Source organism: Elephas maximus, chromosome 1 (genome assembly GCF_024166365.1).
Source record: "Elephas maximus indicus isolate mEleMax1 chromosome 1, mEleMax1 primary haplotype, whole genome shotgun sequence".
In the NCBI taxonomy this organism is placed as follows: Eukaryota; Metazoa; Chordata; class Mammalia; order Proboscidea; family Elephantidae; genus Elephas; species Elephas maximus.
In genome coordinates, this window is record NC_064819.1 from 43,514,310 (window position 1) to 43,535,353 (window position 21,044).

General features: G+C 39.6%; 1 protein-coding gene across 4 annotated transcripts in view; it reads left to right on the forward strand.

Moving 5' to 3' along the window:
* NQO2 (N-ribosyldihydronicotinamide:quinone reductase 2) overlaps positions 1 to 21,044 on the forward strand; it is a 49,337-nt gene that overhangs the window by 18,015 nt on the left and 10,278 nt on the right. For all 4 annotated transcript variants that reach the window (XM_049882535.1, XM_049882526.1, XM_049882553.1 and 1 more), the window contains one exon: positions 15,832 to 15,996. In XM_049882535.1, the coding sequence (XP_049738492.1) occupies positions 15,832 to 15,996 (165 nt within the window). The remainder of the gene's footprint in view (positions 1 to 15,831; positions 15,997 to 21,044) is intronic.

The window sequence follows — 21,044 nt, forward strand, 5'->3', positions numbered from 1 at the left end:
AGCAGTGCATAAGATTTCCAATCTCCCTGCCTGCAGCCTCTCCAACATTTGTTATTTCTTGTTTTTTTGATTTGTGCCAGTAATGCTGGGGGTGAGATGGTATGTCATCGTGGTTTTGATTTGCATTTCTCTGATAGCTAGTGATTTATGCCATTTCCTCATGTGTCTTTTGGCCACTTGAATGTCTTCTTTGGTGAATTGTTCATTTCTTGTGCCCATTTTTCATTTGGATTCTTTGTCTTTTCGTTGTAGAGGTGTTGGATGTTCTTGTAGATTTTAGAGATTTAGACCTTTGCCTGATTTGTAATAGTCAAAAATTTTCTCCCAGTCTGTAGGTTCTCCTTTTACTCTTTTGGTGAAGTCTTTTGATGAGCACAAGTGTTTAATTTTTAGAAGATCCCAGTTATCTAGCTTATCTTCTGGAGTTTCTGTGTTATTGGTTGTGGTTTGTATCCTGTTAAGGCCATGTATTAGGGTCTCTAGTGTTGATCCTATTTTTTCTTCTATGAACTTCATAGTTTTTGCCTTTATATTTAGGTCTTTGATACATTTTGAATTAGTTTTTGTTTATGGTGTGAATTATGGGTCCTGTTTCATTTTTTTGCAGATGGACATCCCGTTTTACCAGTAGCGTTTGTTAAAAAGACTGCCCTTTCCCCATTTGATGGTCTTTGAGCTCTTGTTGAAGATCAGGTGGCCGTAGGTGGATGGATTTACATCTGTGTTCTCAATTCTGTTCCATTGGTCAATGTCGTTGTACCAGTACCAGGCTGTTTTGACAACTGTAGCTGTGTAGTAGGTTCTGAGGTCAGGTAGTGTGAGTCCTCCTTCTTTATTCTTCTTCTATACTGCTTTACTTATCGGGGCTTCTTCTCTTTCCGTATAAAGTTAATGATAAATTTTTCTGGTTCTTTAAAGAATGTTGTTGGTATTTGCACCGTAATTGCATTGTATTTGTAAATCGCTTTTGGTAGAATTGTCATTTTCACAATGTTGAGTCTACCTGTCCATGAGCATGGTATGTTTTTCCATTTATGTAGATCTCTTTTGGTTTCTTGCAGTAGTGTTTTGTAGTTTTGTTTTTATAGGTGTTTTACATCCCTGGTTAGATTTATTCCTAAGTAGTTTGTTTTTTTAGGAGCTGTTATAAATGGTATTATTTTCCTGATTTCCTTTTCATCATTCTCTCTATTGGTGTATAGGAATCCAAGTGACGTTTGTATGTTTATTTTCTATCCTGCCATTGTGCTGAATCTTTCTATTAGTTCTGGTAGTTTTCTCATGGAGTTTTTTGGGTTTTCTATGTATATTCTGTCAGTAAATAGGTACAGTTTAACTTCTTCATTACCAATTTGGATGCCTTTTATTTCTTTTTCTTGCCTTACTGCTCGAGCTAGGACTTTCAGCACAGTGTTAAATAGGAATGGTGATAAATGGCATCCTTGTCTTGCTCCTGTTCTCAAGGGGAATGTTTTCAACCTCTCTCCTTCAAGTATGATGTTGGTCATTGGTTTTACATATGGTGTTGAGAAATTCCCCTTCTGTACCTATTTTATTGAGAGTTTTTATCAGGAACGGGTGTTGGACTTTGTCAAAAGCCATTTCTTTGTTGATTGAGATGATTATGTGATTCTTTTCTTTCCTTTTATTCATGTGGTGGGTTATATGGATTGCTTTTCCAATGTTGAAGCATCCTTGCATACCTGGTAGGAATCCTAGTTGGTCATGGTGTATTCTTTTTTTATATAATGCTGAATTCTATTGGCTAGAATTTTGTTGTGAATTTTTACATCTATATTCATGAGAGATATTGGTCTGTAGTTTTCTTTTTTTTGTGGTATATTTGCCCGGTTTTGGTATCAGGGTTATGCTGGCTTCATAGAATGAATATGGAAGTATGGCTCCCTTTTTTATGTTCTAAAATAGTTTGAGTAGTTTGAGTAGTCTTGGTGTAAGCTCTCCTCTGAATGTTTGGTAGAATTCTCCAGTGAAGCCATGTGGGCCAGGGCTTTTTTTGTTGTTGGGAGTTTTTTTTATTGCCTTTTCATTCTCTTCTCTTGTATGAGCGTGTTCAGATTTTCGACATCATTTTATGTTAGTTTGGGTAAGTAGTGTGTTCCTAGAAATTTGTCCATTTCCTCTAGGTTTTCAAATTTGTTGGAGTATAGTTTTTCATAATACTCTCTTGTGATTCTTTTTATTTCAGCAGGTCTGTTGTAATGTTCCCCGTTTCATTTCTTATTTGGGTTATTTGCATCCACTCCTGTTTTTCTTTTGTCAGTTTGGCCAGTGGTTTGTTGAATTTGTTAATCCTTTCAGAGAACCAAGTTTTGGTTTTGTTGATTCTGTTGTTTTTCTATTCTCTAATTTACTTCTGTTCTGGTCTTTATTATTTCCTTTCTTCTGTTGCCTATGGGCTTCTTTTGCTGTTCTCTTTCTATTTGTTCAAATTGTGGAGCTAAACCTTTGATTTTGTCCCTTTCTTCTTTTTTTGATATGTGCATCTGTTGCTATAAATTGACCTCTGAGGACTGCCTTTACTGTGTCCCAGAAGTTTTGGTGTGATGTGTTTTCATTCTCATTTGATTCTATGAATTTTTTTATTCCATCTCTGATTTCTTCTATTACCCAGTGGTTTTTAAGCAGGGTGTTATTCAGTTTCTATGTAATTGATTTTTTTTTTTTCGTTACTCTTCCTGTTGTTAATTTCTACTTTGGTGGCTTGTGGTCAGAGAAGATACTTTGTATTATTTCAGTGTTTTTGGATTTTATTGAGGGTTGCTCTGTGCCCTAAGATGTGATCTATTCTGGAGAACGTTCCATGTGCGTTGGAAAAGAATGTGTACTTTGCAGCTGTTTGTGGGAGTGTTCTGTATATGACTATGTGGTCAAACTGGCTGATTGTGGCCTTTTGCTCTTCTGCATCTTTGTTGAGTTTCTTTCTAGATGTTCTGTCCTTTACTGAGAATGGTGTTTGAAGCCTCCTGCTATTATTGTGGAATTGTCACTTTCTCTTTTAGGTGCTGGTTGAGTCCGTTGTATGTATTTTGGAGCCCTGTCATTAGGTGTGTAGATGTTTATTATGGTTAAGTGTTCATGATGGATCATCCCTTTAATCATTATGCACTACCCTTCTTTGCCGTTTATGGTGGATTTTGTTTTAAAGTCTATTTTATCTGAAATTAGTATCACCACTCTTGCTCTTTTTTGGAAGCTGCTTGCTTGATATATTTTTTCCATCCTTTGATTTTTAATAAATTTACGTCTTTGTTTCTAAGGTGTGTCTCTTGTAGACAACAGATTGATGCATCTTGCTTTTTATCCATTCTGTTGCTCGCTGTCCCTTTATGGGTGCAGTTAGGCCATTTACAGTCACCGTAATTATTGACAGGTGTGAGTTTATTGCTGTCATTTTGTAGTGCTTCTTTTGTGGTGCTGACGTTTTGTTTGTTCTTCTTACTCTCCTGTTCTGAATTCCTTTTGTCTGTGGATTTCTTTTGTTTTTGTAGATTTCGTTTTTATCGAGACTTTGTTTTTCTTCTTCATTTTGATGAGTAGGTTTGTTAACTTTCTTTGTGGTTACCTTGAAATTTACCCTTATCTTCGTAGATTTGAACCATTCTATTATTACTTGGTATCACCTTGCCTTCCTCTCCATTAGAAAGTTCTATACCTACACTTTTACGACTTTTTATTGTTCCGATGTTGTGGTCATTTACACATTAACCTCGCTGGTTCCCTGTTGTATTTCTTTTGGTTTTGCATAGTCCTCAAGAGCCCATTTCCTAGGTTGCTATCTGGCTGGTACAGTCTTGTGTCCTAGGTTCAGGCTGTGGTCTAATGTTGTTTGTTCCCAGACTGAAGGAGTCCCTTTAATAATTCTTGTAAGTTTGGTTTGGTTTTTATGTTGTTGTTGTTGTTAGGTGCTGTTGAGTCGGTTCCGACTCATAGCGACCCTGTGCACAACAGAACGAAACACTGCCCTGTCCTGAGCCATCCTCACAAGCATTGTTATGTTTGAGCTCATTGTTGCAGCCACTGTGTCAGTCCACCTCGTTGAGGGTCTTCCTCTTTTCTGCTGACCCTCTATGCTGCCAAGCATGATGTCCTTCTCCAGGGACTGATCCCTCCTGACAACATGTCCAAAGTAGGTAAGACGCAGTCTCACCATCTTTGCTTCCAAGGAGCATTCTGGTTGTACTTCTTCTAAGACAGATTTGTTCATTCTTTTGGCAGTCCATGGTATATTCAATATTCTTCACCAATACCACAATTCAAAGACATTAATTCTTCTTTTGTCTTCCTTATTCATTGTCCAGCTTTCACATGCCTATAATGCAATTGAAAACACCATGGCTTGGGTCAGGCGCACCTTAGTCTTCAATATGACATCTTTGCTCTTCAGCACTTCACAGAGGTCCTTTGCAGCAGATGTACCCAATGCAATGCATCTTTTGATTTCTTGACTGCTGCTTCCATGGCTGTTGATTGTGGATCCAAGTAAAATGAAATCCGTGACAACTTCAGTGTTTTCTCCGTTTATCATGATATTGCTCATTGGTCCAGTTGTGAGGATTTTTGTTTTCTTTATGTTGAGGTGCAATCCGTACTGAAGGCTGTGGTCTTTGATCTTCATTAGTAAGTGCTTCAAGTCCTCCTCACTTTCAGCAAGCAAGGTTGTGTCATCTGCATAACGCAGGTTGTTAATGAAGCTTCCTCCAATCCTGATGCCTCGTTCTTCTTCATATAGTCCAGCTTCTCAGATTATTTGCTCAGCATACAGATTCAATAGGTATGGTGAAAGAATACAACCCTGACACACACCTTTCCTGACTTTAAGCCAATCGGTATCCCCTCGTTCTGTCTGAACAGCTGCCTCTTGATCTTTGTAAAGGTTCCTCATGAGCACAATTAAGTGTTCTGGAATTCCCATTCTTCGCAACGTTATCCGTAATTTGTTATGATCCACACAGTTCAATGCCTTTGCATAGTCAATACAACACAGGTAAACATCCTTCTGGTATTCTCTGCTTTCACCCAGGATCCATCTGACATCAGCAATGATATCCCTGGTTCCACGTCCTCTTCTGAAACCAGCCTGAGTTTCTGGCAGTTCCCTGTCGATGTACTGCTGCAACTGCTTTTGAATGATCTTCAGCAGATTTTCCTTGTGTGTGATATTAATGATATTGTTCAATAATTTCCACATTCTGTTGAATCACCTTTCTTTGGAATGGGCACAAATTGGATCTCTTCCTGTTGGTTGGCCAGGTAACTGTCTTCCAAATTTCTCAGCTTAGGCAAATAAGCACCTCCAGCGCTGCATCTGTTTATTGAAATATCTTAATTGGTATTCCATCAATTCCTGGAGCTTTGTTTTTTGCCAACACCCTCAGTGCACCTTGGACTTCTTGCTTCAGTACCATCAGTTCTTAATCATATACTACCTCCTGAAATAGTTGACCATTGACCAATTCTTTTTAGTACAGTGACTGTGTATTCCTTCTATCTTCTTTTTATTCTTTCTCTGTCATTAAATATTTTCCCCATAGAGTCCTTCAGTATTGCAACTGGAGGCTTGAATTTTTTTCTTCAGTTCTTTCAGCTTGAGAAATACTGAGCATGTTCTTCCCTTTTGTTTTTCTCACACCAAATCTTTGCACATTTCATTACAATACTTTGTCTTTTCGAGACACCGTTTGAAATTTTCTGTTTAATCCATTTGCTTCATCATTTCTTCCATTTGCTTTCGCTACTCTACATTCAAGAGCAATTTTCAGAGTTTCTTCTGGCATTCATTTTGGTCTTTTCTTTCTTTCCTGTCTTTTTAATGATCTTTTTCTTTCCTCATATATGGTGTCCTTGATGTAATTCCAGAACTCATAAGGTCTTTGGTCATTAGTGTTCAGTGCGTCAAATCTGTTCTTGAGATGATCTCTAAATTCAGATGGGATGTACTCAAAGTCATATTTTGGTTTTTGTGGACTTGCTCTGATATTCATCAGCTTCAACTTGAACTTCCGTGTCATGATGATTAACATGGTGTGTCAACTTGGCTGGGCCATTATTCTCAGTGTTTTGGCAGTGGTGTAATGTGATCACTTCCGTGTTGAGATTTGATATGTGATCACCCACACGATAGGATCTGCTATGAGTAGCCAGTCAGTTGAAAGGGAGTTTCCTTGGGCGTGTGGCCTGCGTCTGAATAGAAGCAGACATTCTGGCAAGGCTCCAGAGCTTTTGCTCATTCTAGAACCTACAGCTGGCTCCTGTTTGTCTGGCCTCTGGTTCTTGGGACTTGAGCTAGCAGCTTACCTGTGGTCTTGCCTGCAAATCGTGAGGTTTGTCAATCTTCACAGCCTGTGAGCAAGATCCGTGCTCTCTGACCTGCAGATCTTGGGTTCATCAGCCCCTGAGGCTACGTGAATCAGGAGAAGCTGCTATTCTGATCCATGGACTTGGGACATTCCAGCCTCTACAACCGTGTGAGGCATTTCCTTGATACAAGTCTCTCTCTCTGTATATGTATTTATATGCTTTTTACTGATTTTGCTTATCTGGAGAACCTAGCCTAAGACACATATGATCAATTGATGATCTGTACCACAGTTGGCACCTGGCCTTGTTCTGACTGATGATACTGAGCTTCTCCATCATCTCTTTCAACAAATGTCATCAGTTTGATTCCTGTGTATTTCATCTGGTGAGGTCCATGTGTAGAGTCACCATTTATGTTGTTGAGTAAAGGTATTTGCAGTGAAGAAGTCATTGGTCTTCCAAAATTTTATCACGCAAATTCCAGTGTGGTTTCTATCACCAAGGCCATATTTTCCAACTACTGATCCTTCGTTTCCAGCTTTCACATTCCAATCACCAGTAATTATCAATGCGTTCTAATTGCATGTTCGATCAATTTCAGACTGCAGAAGTTGGTAAAAATCTTCAGTTTTTTCATCTTTAATGTTAGTGGTCGGTGCGTAAATTTGAATAATAGTCATATTAACTGGTCCTCCTTGTAGCCATATGGATATTATCCCATCACTGACAGTGTTGTCCTTCAGGATAGATCTTAAAATGTTCTTTTTGACAACAAATGTGACATTGTTCCTCTTCAAGTTCTCATTCCCAGCATAGTAGGCCATATGATTATCTGATTCACAATGGCCAATACCAGTCCATCTCAGCTCACTAATGCCTAGGATATAGATCTTATGCAATTCATTTCATTTTTGACAACTTTCAGTTTTCCTAGATTCGTACTTCATGCATTCTACATTCCAGTTATTAATGGATGTTTTCAGCTGTTTCTTCACATTTTGAGTCATGCTACCTCAGCAAATGAAGGTCCCAGAAACTTTCCTCTATTCATGTCATTAAGGTCAACTCTGCTTTAAAGAGGCAGCTCTTCCCCAGTCATATTTTGAGTGCCTTGCAACCTAAGGGGCTCATCTTCCAACACTATATCAGTCAGCGTTTCACTGCTTTTCATAAGGTTTTTACTGGTCAGTTTTTTCAGCAGTAGACTGCCAGGTCCTTCTTCCAGGTCTCCTTAGTCTGGAAGCTCCACCGAAACCTGCCCACTATGGGTGATGCTGTTGCTATTTGAAATACTGATGGCATAGCTTCCAGTATCACACCAAAATGCAAGCCCCTATAGTACGACAAACTGACAGACGAGTGATGATCCTCTTGATGGTATTCCATATATCTGTTAGTCTTTGTTTATTTCTTTTCACTCTTTTTTCAGTTTGCTCCTCAGGCTGAGCAATCTCAATGGCCCTGTCTTTGAATTTGCAGATCTTCTCTTCTGTCATTTCAGTTCTATTGCTGAGTCTTTCCAGGGAGTTGTTCATTTCTTTTACTTAAGCTTCATTTTTTCTACTTTTTTATTTTCTATTTATTTAAATTCTTTCTTTGCTCTTGTACAGGCATACCTCATTTTATTGCACTTCACAGGTTTTGCATTTTTTACAAATTGAAAGTTTGTGGCAACCCTGCATTGAACAAGTCCATTGGCTCCATTTTTCCAACAGCATGTGCTCACTTCATGTCTGTTTGTCATGTTTTGGCAATACTTGCAATATTTCAAAACTTTTTTCATTATTACTGTATCTGTTATGGCGATCTACAATCAGTCATCTTTGATGTTACTGTTGTAACTGTTTTGGGGCACCACAAACACCATAGCTGATATAGCGCCGGAAGATGAACTCCTCAGGTTGGAAGACACTCAAAAGATGACTAGGAAAGAGCTGGCTCCTCAAAGTAGAGTTGACCTTAATGACATGGATGGAGTCAAGCTTTCAGAACCTTCATTTGCTGATATGGCACGACTCGAAATGAGAGGAAACAACAGCAAACATCCAACAATAATTGGAACACGCAATGTATGAAGTATGAGTCTAGGAAAATTGGAAATTGTCCAAAAATGCAATGGGGTGCACAAACATTGATATCCTAGGCATTAGTGAGCTGAAATGGACTGGTATTGGCCATTTTGAATCAGACAATCATATAGTCTTCTATGCTGGGAATGACAGCTTGAAGAGGAATGGTGTTGCATTCATTGCCAAAAAGAACATTTTGAGAACTATCCTGAAGTACAACGCTGTCAGTGATAGAATAATATCAATATCGCTACAAGGAAGACCAGTTAAAATGACTATTATCCAAATTTAGCAACCACTAAGGCCAAAGATGAAGAAATCAAAGGTTTTTACCAGCTTCTGCAGCCTGAAATTGATCAAACATGCAGTCAGGATGCATTGACCATTGATGGTGATTGGAAAGTGAAAGTTGGAAACAAAGAAGGCTTGGTAGTTGGAAAATATGGCCTTTTTGATAGAAGTAATATTGGAGATCGCATGATAGAATTTGGCAAGACCAGTCACTTCTTCATTGCATTACCTTTTTTAACCAACATAAACGACGAGTATATACATGGACCTCACCAGATGTAATACACAGGAATCAAATTGACTACATCTGTGGAAAGAGGTGATGGAAAATCTCAATATCAATAGTCAGAACAAGACTGCAGTACAGACCATCAACTGCTCATATGCAAGTTCAAGATGAAACTGAAGAAAATTAGAACAAGTCCGTGAGAGCCGAAGTATAGCCTTGGGTAAATCGCACCTGAATTTAAAGACAATCTCAAGAATAGATTTGAAACATTGAACACTAATGACTGAAGACCAGGTGAGTTGTGGAGTGACACCAAGGACATCATACATGAAGAAAGCAAGAAGTCATTAAAAAGACAAGAAAAGAAAGGAAAAACCAAGATGGATGTCAGAAGAGAGTTTGAAACTTGCTCTCGAAAGTCTGGTAGCTAAAGCAAAAGAAAGAAATGATGAAGTAAAAGGGCTGAACAGAGGATTTCAAAGGGCAGCCCAAGAAGACAAAGTAAGGTATTAAGACATATGCAAAGACCTGGAGTTAGAAAACCAAAAGGGAAGAACACGCTAGGCTTTTGTCAAGCTGAAAGAACTGAAGAAAAATTCAAGCTTCGAATTGCAATACTGAAGGATTCTAAAATATTAAACAACATAGGAAGCAACAAAAGAAGATGGAAGGAGTACACAGAGTCACTGCACCAAAAGAATTGGTCAGTGTTCAACGATTTCAGGAGGTACCGTATGATCATAAATGGATGGAACTGAAGAAAGAAGTCCAAATTGCACTGAAGGCATTGGCAAAAAAAACAAAAAAAAAGCCTCCAGGAATTGATGGAATACCAGTTGAGATGTTTCAACAAATGGATGCAGTGCTAGACGTGGTCACTCATCTATGCCAAGAAATTTGGAAGACAGCTACCTAGCCATCAGACTGGAAGAGATCATATTTATGTCTATTCTAAAAAAAGGTGATCCAACAAAATGCAGAAATTATCAAACAATATCATTAATATCACACACAAGTAAAATTATCTGAAGATCATTCAAAAGAGGCTACAGCAGTACATCAGCTGGGAACTGCCAGATATTCAAGCTGGATTCAGAAGGGCACGTGGAATGATGTTAGATGGATCCTGGCTGAAAACAGAGAATACCAGAAATATGTTTACCTGTATTTTATTGACTATGCAGAGGCATTTGACTGTGTGGATCATAACAAATTTTGGAAAGCATTGTGAAGAATGGGAATTCCAGAACACTTAATTGTGCTTACGGGGAACCCATCCATAGACCAAGAGACAGTCGTTCGAACAGAACAAGGGGTTACTGCATGGTTTAAAGTCAGGAAAGGTGTTTGTCAGGGTTGTATTCTTTCACTAAAAAAACCCGTTGCCGTCGAGTCAATTCTGACTCATAGCAACCCTACAGGACAGAGTAGAATACCTATTCAATCTGTATGCTGAGCAAGTAATCTGAGAAGCTGGATTATATGAAGAGGAGCAGGGCATCAGGATTGGATGAAAACTCGTTAACAACTTGTGATACGGAGATGACACATCTTGCTTGCGGAAAGTGAGGAGGACTTGAAGCACTTACTATGAAGATTAAAGACCACAGCCTTCAATATAAAATGGACCTCGACATAAAGAAAACAAAAACCCTCACTACTTCATGATAAATAGAGAAAATATTGAAGTTGTCAAGGATTTTATTTTACTTGGATCCACAATCAATACCCATGGAAGCAGCTGTCAAGAAATCAAATGACACATTATGTTGGACACAATAACAACCCTATAAGGGCCTCTAAGTGTTCAGGTGAAAGGAAGAGTCACATGCCTCTCACTTTAAATCAAAAGCTAGAAATGATTAAGCTTAGTGAGGAAGGCATATTAAAAGCTGAGAGAGGCCAAAAACTAGGCCTTTTGCACCATACAGTTAGCCAAGTTGTGAGTGCCTAGGAAAAGTCCTTGAAGGAACCTAAAAGTGCTACCCCAGTGAACACACGAATGATAAGAAAGCGAAACAGCCTTTTTGGTGATATGGAGAAAGTTTTCGTGGTCTGGATGGAAGATCAAACCATCCACAACATTCCCTTAAGCCAAAGCCTAATCCAGAGCAAGACCGGAACTCTCTTCAATTCAATGAAGGCTGAGAGAGGTGAGGAAGCAGTAGAAGAAAAGTTTGAAGCTAGCAGGTTTATTTTATGAGATTTAATGAAAGAAACTTGTCTCTGTAGCGTAAAAGTGCAAGGTGAAGCAGCAAGTGCTGAAGTAGAAGCTGCAGCAAGTTATCTGGAAAATCTAACTAAGATAACTGATGAAGGTGGCCACACTGAACAACAAATTTCAGTGTGGATGCAACAGCCTTATATTGCAAGAAGATGCCATCTAGGACTTTCATAGCTAGAGAGAAGACAATGGCTGGCTTCACAGCTTCAAAGGACAGGCTAACTCTGTTGTTAGGTGCTAATGCAGCTGGCAACTTTAAGTTAAAGCCAATGTTCGTTTACCATTTTGAAAATCCTAGGGCTCTTAAGAATTATACTAAATCTACTCTGTTGTTCTCTACAAATGGAACAATAAAGGCTGGATGGCGCACATCTGCTTTTAACAAGGCTTACTGAATACTTTAAGCCCACCATTCAGACCTACTGTTCAGAAAAAAAAATTCCTGTTTGTGCCCTATAAATGGAACAATAAAGCCTGGATAACAGCTCATCTGTTTATAACATGGTTTTTGAATACTTTTAAGCCCACTGTTCAGACCTGCTGCTCAGAAAAAAAGGTTCCTTTCAAAATCGACTCGATGGCACTGGGTGTTTTTTCAAAATATTACTGCTCTTTGACAATGCACCAGGCCACCCAAGAGCTCTGTTGGAGCTGTGCAAGGAAGTTAATGTTGTTTTCATTCCTACTAACAGAACATCCATTCTGCAGCCAAGTCTTAGCATTTAAGAAATATATGTCATAAGGCCATAGCTGCCATAGATAGTGATTCCTCTGTTGTTTCAGGACAAAGTAAATTAAAAACTTTCTGGAAAGAATTCACCATTCTAGATGCCATTAAGAACATTTCATGAGAGGCGGTCAAAATATCAACATTAATGGGAGTTTGGAAAAAGTTGAGTCCAACCATCATGGATGCCTTTGAGGGGGTTTCAAACTTTAGTGGAGGAGGTAACTGAAGATGTGGTGGAAGTAGCAAGAGAACTAGAATTAGAAGTGGAGCCTGACGATGTAACTAAATTGTTGCAATCTCATGATAAAATTTGAACCAATGAGAAGTTGCTTCTTATGAATGAGCAAAGAAAGTGATTTCTAGAGATGGAATCTCTTCCTGATGCAGATGCTGTGAAATGTGTGAATTGTTGAAATGACAAAAAAGGACTTAGAATATTATATAAATTTAGTTGATAAAGGAGCAGCAGGGTTTGAGAGGATGAACTCCGGTTTCGAATGAAGTTCTACTGTGAGTAAAATGCTATCAAACAGCGTCATATACTACAAAGAAATTTTTCACGAAATGAAGAGTCAGTTGATGCAGCAAACTTCATTGATGTCTTATTTTAAGAAAGTGCCACAGCCACCTCAGCCTTTAGCAACCATCATCCTGATGAGTCACAGCCGTCAATATTGACTCAAGAGCACCACACCAGCAAAAAGATTATGACTCACTAAAGGCTCAGATGATGCTTAGCATCTTTTAGCAATAAATCATTGTTTAATTAAAGTATATACATTGTTTTTTTAGACATTGCGATGGTTAAGGTTGTGTGTCAACTTGGCTGGGTCCGGATTCTCAGTGGTTTGATAGTCATATGATCATGTGATCACTTCCATGATGAGATTTGATATTATGTGATCACCTCCATGATGGGATCTGCTGGTAGTAGCCAGTTGGTTGAAGGGGAGTTTCCTTGGGCATGTGGCCTACATTGAATATAAGTGGATATTCTGGCAAGGCTTGTGGGCTTTTGCTCATTCTGGATCCATCAGCTGGCTCCTGTTTGTCTGACCTCCAGTTCTTGGAAGTCCTGCTGGCAGCTTGCCTGCGGTCTTGCCTGAGAATCTTTGGGATTTGTTGATCTTCACAGCCTGTGAGCAAGAGCCCTGCTCTCTGACCGGCCAATCTTGGGTTTGCCAGCCCCTGGGGCTCTGTGCATTAGAAGCCTCTATCCTGGCCCTCGGACTTGTAACGTTGCAGCCTCTACAGCCGCATCAACCATTTCCTTTATATAATCTAATCTCTCTCTTTGTATATATTTATACACTTTACGAGTTTTGCTTCTCTAGAAAACCCAGCCTAAAACACACATAATATTGCACCCTTAATAGACTACAGCATATTGTAAACATAATTCTTATATGCACTGGGAAACCAAAAATTCATTTGACTGGCTTTATTGTGATATTCCCTTTATCATGGTGGTCTGGAACCTAGCCTGCAACATCTCCAAGGTATGCCTTTATCGTTTTCTGATTTCCTTTAGATCTTTTTCTATGTTTTCCTTTACCTCTTTAATTACAGCTAATACTGATGCTTTGAAGTCTTTTTTGTGTAATTCCATTATCTGTCCTTCCTCAGGGACAATCTCTGTCCTCTTATTTTGGTCATTTGAATCAGCCATCCTTTTTTTCTCTTCATGTGCTTTGTGATTTTTGTGTTGTCTTTGGAACATTAAGTTTTATTTTTTCCTACTTTGCTGAATCAGATTAGAATCTTCCCCTTCTCTACAGATTGCTCTTCTTCTTCTTTATTGTTGTTATTATTATTTTATACTACTGAAGGTTGTAGTTCCTTGTTCCTAACCTGGACTTTGTGTCTAGTGCACTTGTTGCTGTTGCTTCCCTATTGGTCTCCTTGCTCTGGAGCACCAGCTTTTAGTGTTTTGCCTCTTGTTTCCCTAGGTGGGGATACTGGCCTAGCTACTATAGCACTGAACTCTGTGGCTTATAGTACTGGTTATGGTTTTCTTCCCTCCACATTACTCTGGTATCTGATTACTCTGGTGTCAGACTCCCCCCACCCTAAGAGATACCAGGTGTGCCCCTACAGTACCCGCTCCCCCTGACATTGGAGTTACCACGTGTCTCTAGTTACTCACCACAGACCTCCCTCCATGTGAGGTCCAGCCAAACAACTCTAATACAAGGTCCCATCCAGGAGCTGCAGCTGACACAGATGCGTAGGAATATAGGCTTCAGTACACCAGCCTCAGGGTCCCATCTTGGCAACGGCGGATTCACCCCATGTTCTCAGTGTTTATGCTCACCACCAGTCCATACTGTGCTCACCTCCTTGCTTCTTCCTGGGATTCACAAGAACTCCTGCCTGAGTAGTACTTGCCTAGCTGCACTGTCCCAAGTCTGATTGCTCAGGTGTCTCAGCCCACACTGCATCAGCTTCACCTCTCGCTGTCAGGGTTGATTGTTCATGTACTGTGGCCTACATTGTGCTTTGTGTGAGCTGTCAGGTGACTGCCAGGTGTTTCCCAGGCTTTTCTCTGCTGTGTCAGAATGGATAAGGCTGGAGGCTCTCCAGACATTATGCCCAGGAGATACGCTAATGGCTTCAGAGCCGCCAGCTGGCTGGGCAGTTTCCCACCAAGGCTGGGTGGTTCCTGGTAGATGATTTAGCTGATAGGTGGTTCCTGCTCAGGCTGATGGATGGATCCAGGGCCTCCCTCCTTTACGCATGAACGGGGAAGGGTACAGGCCGCTCAACTCATTTGCCCTGGAAATCCACCTATGGCCTCAGATCCAAAGCCACTGTATTTTAGTGTCAGCAGTCTAGGCTGTGCAGACAGGAATGGTGTGGTGCTTCCCACCGTGTTTGCCCTGCAGATCTGTTCCTGGTATTGGAGCCTGAGTCCAAGAAGACCCTCTTCCTGCGTCTGAGAAATGTGCTCTCAATGGCAGTCTGCTGAGTTCTCAGCACCCCTTTCTCCAGTCGGGTCTAGATTTTTAACTCTCTCTGGGTTCAACATGTCTATTTGTATTTTTCCTAGGGCTGCCTGCTCAGTTTTTCTGGCCCTTGGCCTGGGTATTCATAAATTCCAGTTCACAGTGTTTTCCCTTTATTACACTTTCCCAGGACACGGGAGCTCAAGCCCGTGGTGCTACACCCTCTCCGTGCTTGCTCTGGCTTTCCTGTCGCTGGCCTGGATACTCCTACAGTACCATCCGCACCACTTCCTCTGGGTAGCACCTTCCTGGGGTTCCTGGGACTCAAGTCTGTGTTGCACCCATGCACCTTTATCTCCCAGGTCTGCCACGTCCCAGTACGTGCCGTGTCCACCTTGTAGCTCCATCCCAGGGCTGTTTACTCAGAATCCTTGTCCCAATCTATGTTCTCTGTTCTGCTCCTGCCAAGCCTCCCTGTTTGGAGATCCATCTGTAGTCAATGCAAGATGGCCACGCTCAGCTGGGTGGCAGGTAAGGTGGCGGGTGATGGCCTGCAAACCTTCACTTTCCCACCGTCTGTATTCTTTTTCTTGATACAGTGCTCATTTTGGTTCTTCAGCCCTACAGCTGATGTCCAGAGTTATGAGACCATCGGTTGCATGGATTTTTACTTCTTTTCTTTTAGCAGTCTTGTGGAAGGATGTGACGGTTTCACTATCTTGCCCTCGTCTCAAGGATTTAGTTGTTTATTCTTCAGGAGTCATAATTTGACCCATTTTATTTTTGTATATTAGAAAACTCAGGTAATGATGACCTGAGATATAACTGGATTTTTAAAACGCTCATTATTTTTAAATCGTCATCCAATATAAAAAAAAAAAAAAAAATTTTTTTTTTTTTTTAAAGGTTGGTATTTCTTAGCTTCAGCTTCTGTAATGGATTAGAATGTTGGATTATTGCCTTAGTCTCCATTGAATTTTGGCAAAGAAATTGCTGTTAAAGAGAAATGTTTCCTTCTAATTTAGGTAAGAAGGTGTTGATCGTCTATGCGCACCAAGAGCCCACATCTTTAAATGGATCCCTGAAGAAAGTGGCAGAGGATGAGCTGAGCAGGCAGGGCTGCACGGTCACTGTGTCTGATTTATACTCGATGAACTTTGAGCCAAGGGCCACGAGGAAAGATATCACTGGTGAGTCACGGGATACTCTGTTTATTTTTAACTTTGTTTTTTTTTTTAATTAAAAAATGCTTTGAAAAAGCTAATATTTGCACATGATACAAAATTCCCCGGCTAAGAGTCTACAATGCAAGTCTTTTTCCCACCCCTATCCTCAGGCCATGTTTCCCTGCCCCAATGCTAATCGGTGTTAACGGTTTGTATGTCTCTTTTCTCACAGACCACCTCTGCTACACAAGCAGTTATGAGTGCGTTCTCCATTTCCTGTGTTTATACAAAACTGGTAGTATTTCGCATATTGTTTTCACATTGCTTTCTTTTTTACTGTTGCAAAGTATTCCATTGTATGGAGATATCATTTAAGTAGTCCCTACTAAAGTGCATTTTAGATTGTTTCTGATTTTTTGCTGCAGTAAATAATCATGGCCATATGACCTTTCCTATATATGTAAGTAAATCTAGAAGTAGAATTGCTGGTCAAAGGGAATATGCATTTTTAATTTTCATAGATATAAAATTGCTTTCCATAAATGTACCAGCTTACACTCCCACCAGCACTGTTTGAAAGTGCCTATTTCCTCACACCATCACCAACAATGTTTTCAGTTTTTTTGGTGATTGATAATAGTCTAACAGGTGAAAAAATGGCCTCCCAGTAGTGTTATAGTTTGCCCTTCTCTCATTATAAGTGAAGTTTAGTATCTTTACATGTATTTAAGAAGCATTTACATTTTCTTTCCTGTGAGTGATCTCTTCATATCCCTTGCTCATTTCCTATTAGATTATTGGTCTTTTTTCTCATTGATTTTTAATTGCTGTTTATAGTATTTGATAGGTTCTACTTTTTACATTTAAATATTTAAATGTAAAATATTTAAATATTTTATCTATTTCAAATTTATTTTGGTGTATAAAGTAAGACATGGATCCAGTTTTTTTTTAGATACCTACCCAGTTGTCTCATCACCATTTATTGAATAATCCAGCTAAGTGTGCCTGATTTAAAGTGCTACCTTCACTGTATACTAAATTCTCACGTGTTTGATTCTGTTCTATACTTTCTATTCTGTTTTGTCTATCTAATCATGAACCAGTACCACACGGTGACGTAGGCATCCAGTGCTGCCATAACAGAAATACCACAAGTGGATGGCTTTAACAAAGAGAAATTTATTCTCTCACAGTCTAGTTGGCTACAAGTCCAAATTCATGGCATCAGATCCAGGGGAAGGCTTTCTTTGTCAGCTCTGGAGGAGGGTCCCTGTCATCAATTTTCCCTTGGCCTAGGAGCTTCTCCACACAGGAACCTCAGGTCCAAAGGACATGCTTTTCTCCTGGCACTGCTTTCTTGGTGGTATGAGGTCCCCATGTCTTCTCTGCTCGCTTCTCTCTTTTATATCTCAAGAGATTGGCTTCAGATACTGTCTAATCTTATCATCAACATAACTGTCGCTAATCCATCTTATTATATCATAGTGATAGGATTTACAACACACAGGGAAATCACATCAGATGATAAAATGGTCGACAATCATACATACTGGGAATGATGACCTAGCCAAGTTGAGAGATATTTTGGGGGTACCCAATTCAATCCATGACACATGGTTTTAACTATTTTGGCAAATAGTGTCATTTAATGTCTTATAGAGTTAGTTCACCCTCAGTTCTCTTAATTTCTATTTTTGCTTTACTTTTCCATAAAACGTTTTGACTGTGCTTTCCAGATTAAAAAAGAAATCTGTTGGTATATTTATTGAGGTCATATTAAATTTGTAGATGAACTGGGAGGAATTGACCTTTTTGATGCGGATCCTTTCTATCCGAGAGAATGGTGTGACTTTTCATTTGCTCAAGTCTTCTTATACCATCCTGTGCTGCTCAAGTAGCACTAATTACATGGCAAGGATCAGCATGAATCCAATTACCATCTGGAAATGGAACCAGGCTTGCTTTCTCACATCTCCGTGATTCTCATTGCCAGCCACTTTCATGGCACTCCTCTCTCTGACTGTAACCCATAATTAGGTCAGACTTTATCCCCAGCCACCCTGAGCCAGGTCAAAACATCACTGGCCACATGGGGCCAGGTCATCAGGTACCAGTATAGGCCTAGGAATCTACACAACAACTTCCTGTATTTCAGACCACGCAGCTTCCCACTACCTCACACCGCCTAGCCCCTTGGGGCTAGGTCAATAGGTTATAAGGATTCTGTCCTTCAGATCACCTGCTAAATAGGCAGATGCCAGCCTATGCTGGTTCTCACTGCCTTTTGTGGGTCCGTTAATTCCCAGAACAGCTCACAAAATTTATGGAGACTATTTATCACCTATACTTACAGTTACCCATTTACTATAACCAGAAAGGATACAAGCAAAGAGACACATCAGGCGAAGTTGGGAAGAGGTCCTGTATGAGACTTCCTTTGCCCCCAGGGACATGCCACTGTCTCCCATGCATGTACGTTCCTGCCAGTTTAGGAAGCCAATCTGCTTCTATGTTCAGGGCCTCTTACCACAATGTTGTGCATTATTGCATCCTCACTGCATAGTCATGATTGGTGCCTCATTGCATATGCATCATCGATTGAACTAATATATATATTTATATATGACAGATTGAATCATGCCTCCCTCTCTTCCTGAAGTTATTTGCCACTACATTTGCACATGTTTAAGTCTTGCCTGGCCACTTTAGAAAAACAAAGACACCTTGATTGCTAAGGAATTCCTAGGGGTATTTTCAGGGACCGGAGACAGTGGCCAAATTGAGTTTTTGTCCCACATACCCCCAAGATTATTTTGAAATTTTCTTCATTCAGATCATGTGTAATTCTTATCAACTAGTTTTTTCTGTATTTGAAGAGGATTAATTTCTCTTTGTGTTTGCCTGTGTGTGGTGTGGATTTGTGTGTGTGTGTGTGTGTGTGTGTATCCAGCCACTTCAGTAATTTTCTTACCATCTGTAATAGTTTTCAGCTGATTCTCTGGGTCTTTCCAGATAAACAGTCAAATTATCTGCAAATAATGATCATTTCACTCCTCTTCTCCAGGATTTAACATTGCTAATTTCCTTCCATCATGTAATTGTGTTAACTAGATCTCAAAGTATAAAATTCGTGGTGATCACAGTATGCTCCTCTTTTTTTGTTTCTCATGGGAATGCACTTCATTCCTTTGAAATAAATCAATCGAGCATTTTCTCTTACAAGAGAGCAAGGACTTGGAAAACGGAGAATAACAGGAGCCACTGGTTTTTGAGTGTGTAACACAAGCTTCTTGTAAAAACTGTTTTAAAATATAGGTGAATATAGGGTAAAAAGTAAAAACTCCTACTCCACACACCAAAGGCAGATAAGGTTAACTTTTCAGTGTGGATCATTTTAGATCTTATTCTACGTATTAATAAAAGTACACATTCGTGAATAGTTTGGAAGTTTGGAAACGCTGTAGCTATAGATGTAAATGGGTCATTGTTGTGGGATCTTCTTTATTCTCTTACCTATATATGTCTTAGCATTCCACAGTCTCTTAAATGATGACGTATCATCCTATAACTTATTTGCCAGTTCACATGTTGATGTATATTTCTGTTGTTTCTAACTTATTTCAAACCAAGTGTCAGTCTTTCTTTCATGACTTCTAGATTTCCTGTCTTGCTTAGGAAGGCCTCCCCCGTGCTTATGAAAACATTCTCCTGAATTTTCCTGTAATTCTTGGATGCCTTTACTTTTATATTTACTTTAGTCTAATTGGCCCATGCACATTTTAGTAACTATGTTTACTGTTGTTAGTTGCTATCCAGTCAGCTGTGGCTCGTGGCAACCTTTTGTATGTTAAGAATGAAACAGAATTTCTGTAAAATTAAAGAAATAGTTTTATTCAGATTCAAAGATTTGCAAATTGGGAAGCACCAAAATGAAAGTTCAAAATGGCATTCTGAAGAGGGAGCATAAGCATATGTCATTTTATAGTCAGTTTTGTGGAATTCTGTACAGAGTTGGGAAGAGTACAGGGGTACATTTGATTGGTTGACATTCAACATGCTCTTGTAAGACCCATTTATCAAGAATTTCTACTGGCTTAGCCATAGTTTCCTGCGTTCCAGAGCTGGTTCCTTCGGTTTCCTGTACCATTCTTGTTGGGCCACCTCAGAATGTTGCAGAACATGTTATCTTGGACAAAGTGTGATCATGGGTCACATACTTTAAAAAGCAGAAGCAGGGGCCTAGGACCAAACAGAGTCTGATTCAGACCTGTGTCAGCCATTTTAGTTATATCGAGTGCTTTAGTTTTAGAGTGCTCTTTCACACTTCCCCCTCCTGATTATGAATCTCTATAAAGATTCCTTATCACCATTGTAAGAGTGTTTTTCTTCTACATGGACTTCTCATTGGATTGATTTTTTTTATAAGTTGGATCTTTCATCAGCCTTTTCCCCGTGCCATAGCTCACTCTGCTTCTGTGATCCTCCTGTTGGGCATGTGTGGAGCAAGGCTACATTTAAAGGAACAACTTAGCATCCAAAAACTTAACTCAAGGTGTGAGGTCAGTCTCCTCTAAGAACTTAGTTTCTTCAAGATACATAACCTTCTGCATAGCAAGGGAAACTACAGTTTGGTGCAACAAGAACTAGATGGGCATTTCATACATTTAATTAGAACTACAATCCAGTGTATTCTTTCATTATAGGAGTGGGCATCTAAAGGAACTCCTAATAGACCCAACATGCATTGACCCATCATGTTCCAGCTATTTAAGCAGGTTAATGCCCAGGCATGAGGTTTATCACTTGGGTTTGGTTCCTTTATTGTGAGATAATTTGATCCTCCACGCAAATATACATACTCATGAGGAGGACAGATCACGTTACTTCTGGTATAATTGTATGGGAGAGGAATGGTTTCATTGACTTGCTGAAGCCAATTTTTTGTTAAAGAATTGTTATAAGTGGGCAATTGTACCATCTTTAGTGGGTTCCAGAATCTAATACACAGAGGGGACGAGTTGCTTAAATCTGTTTGATTTCCTTTTAGGCAGCCTGGTAGTTTCATTACC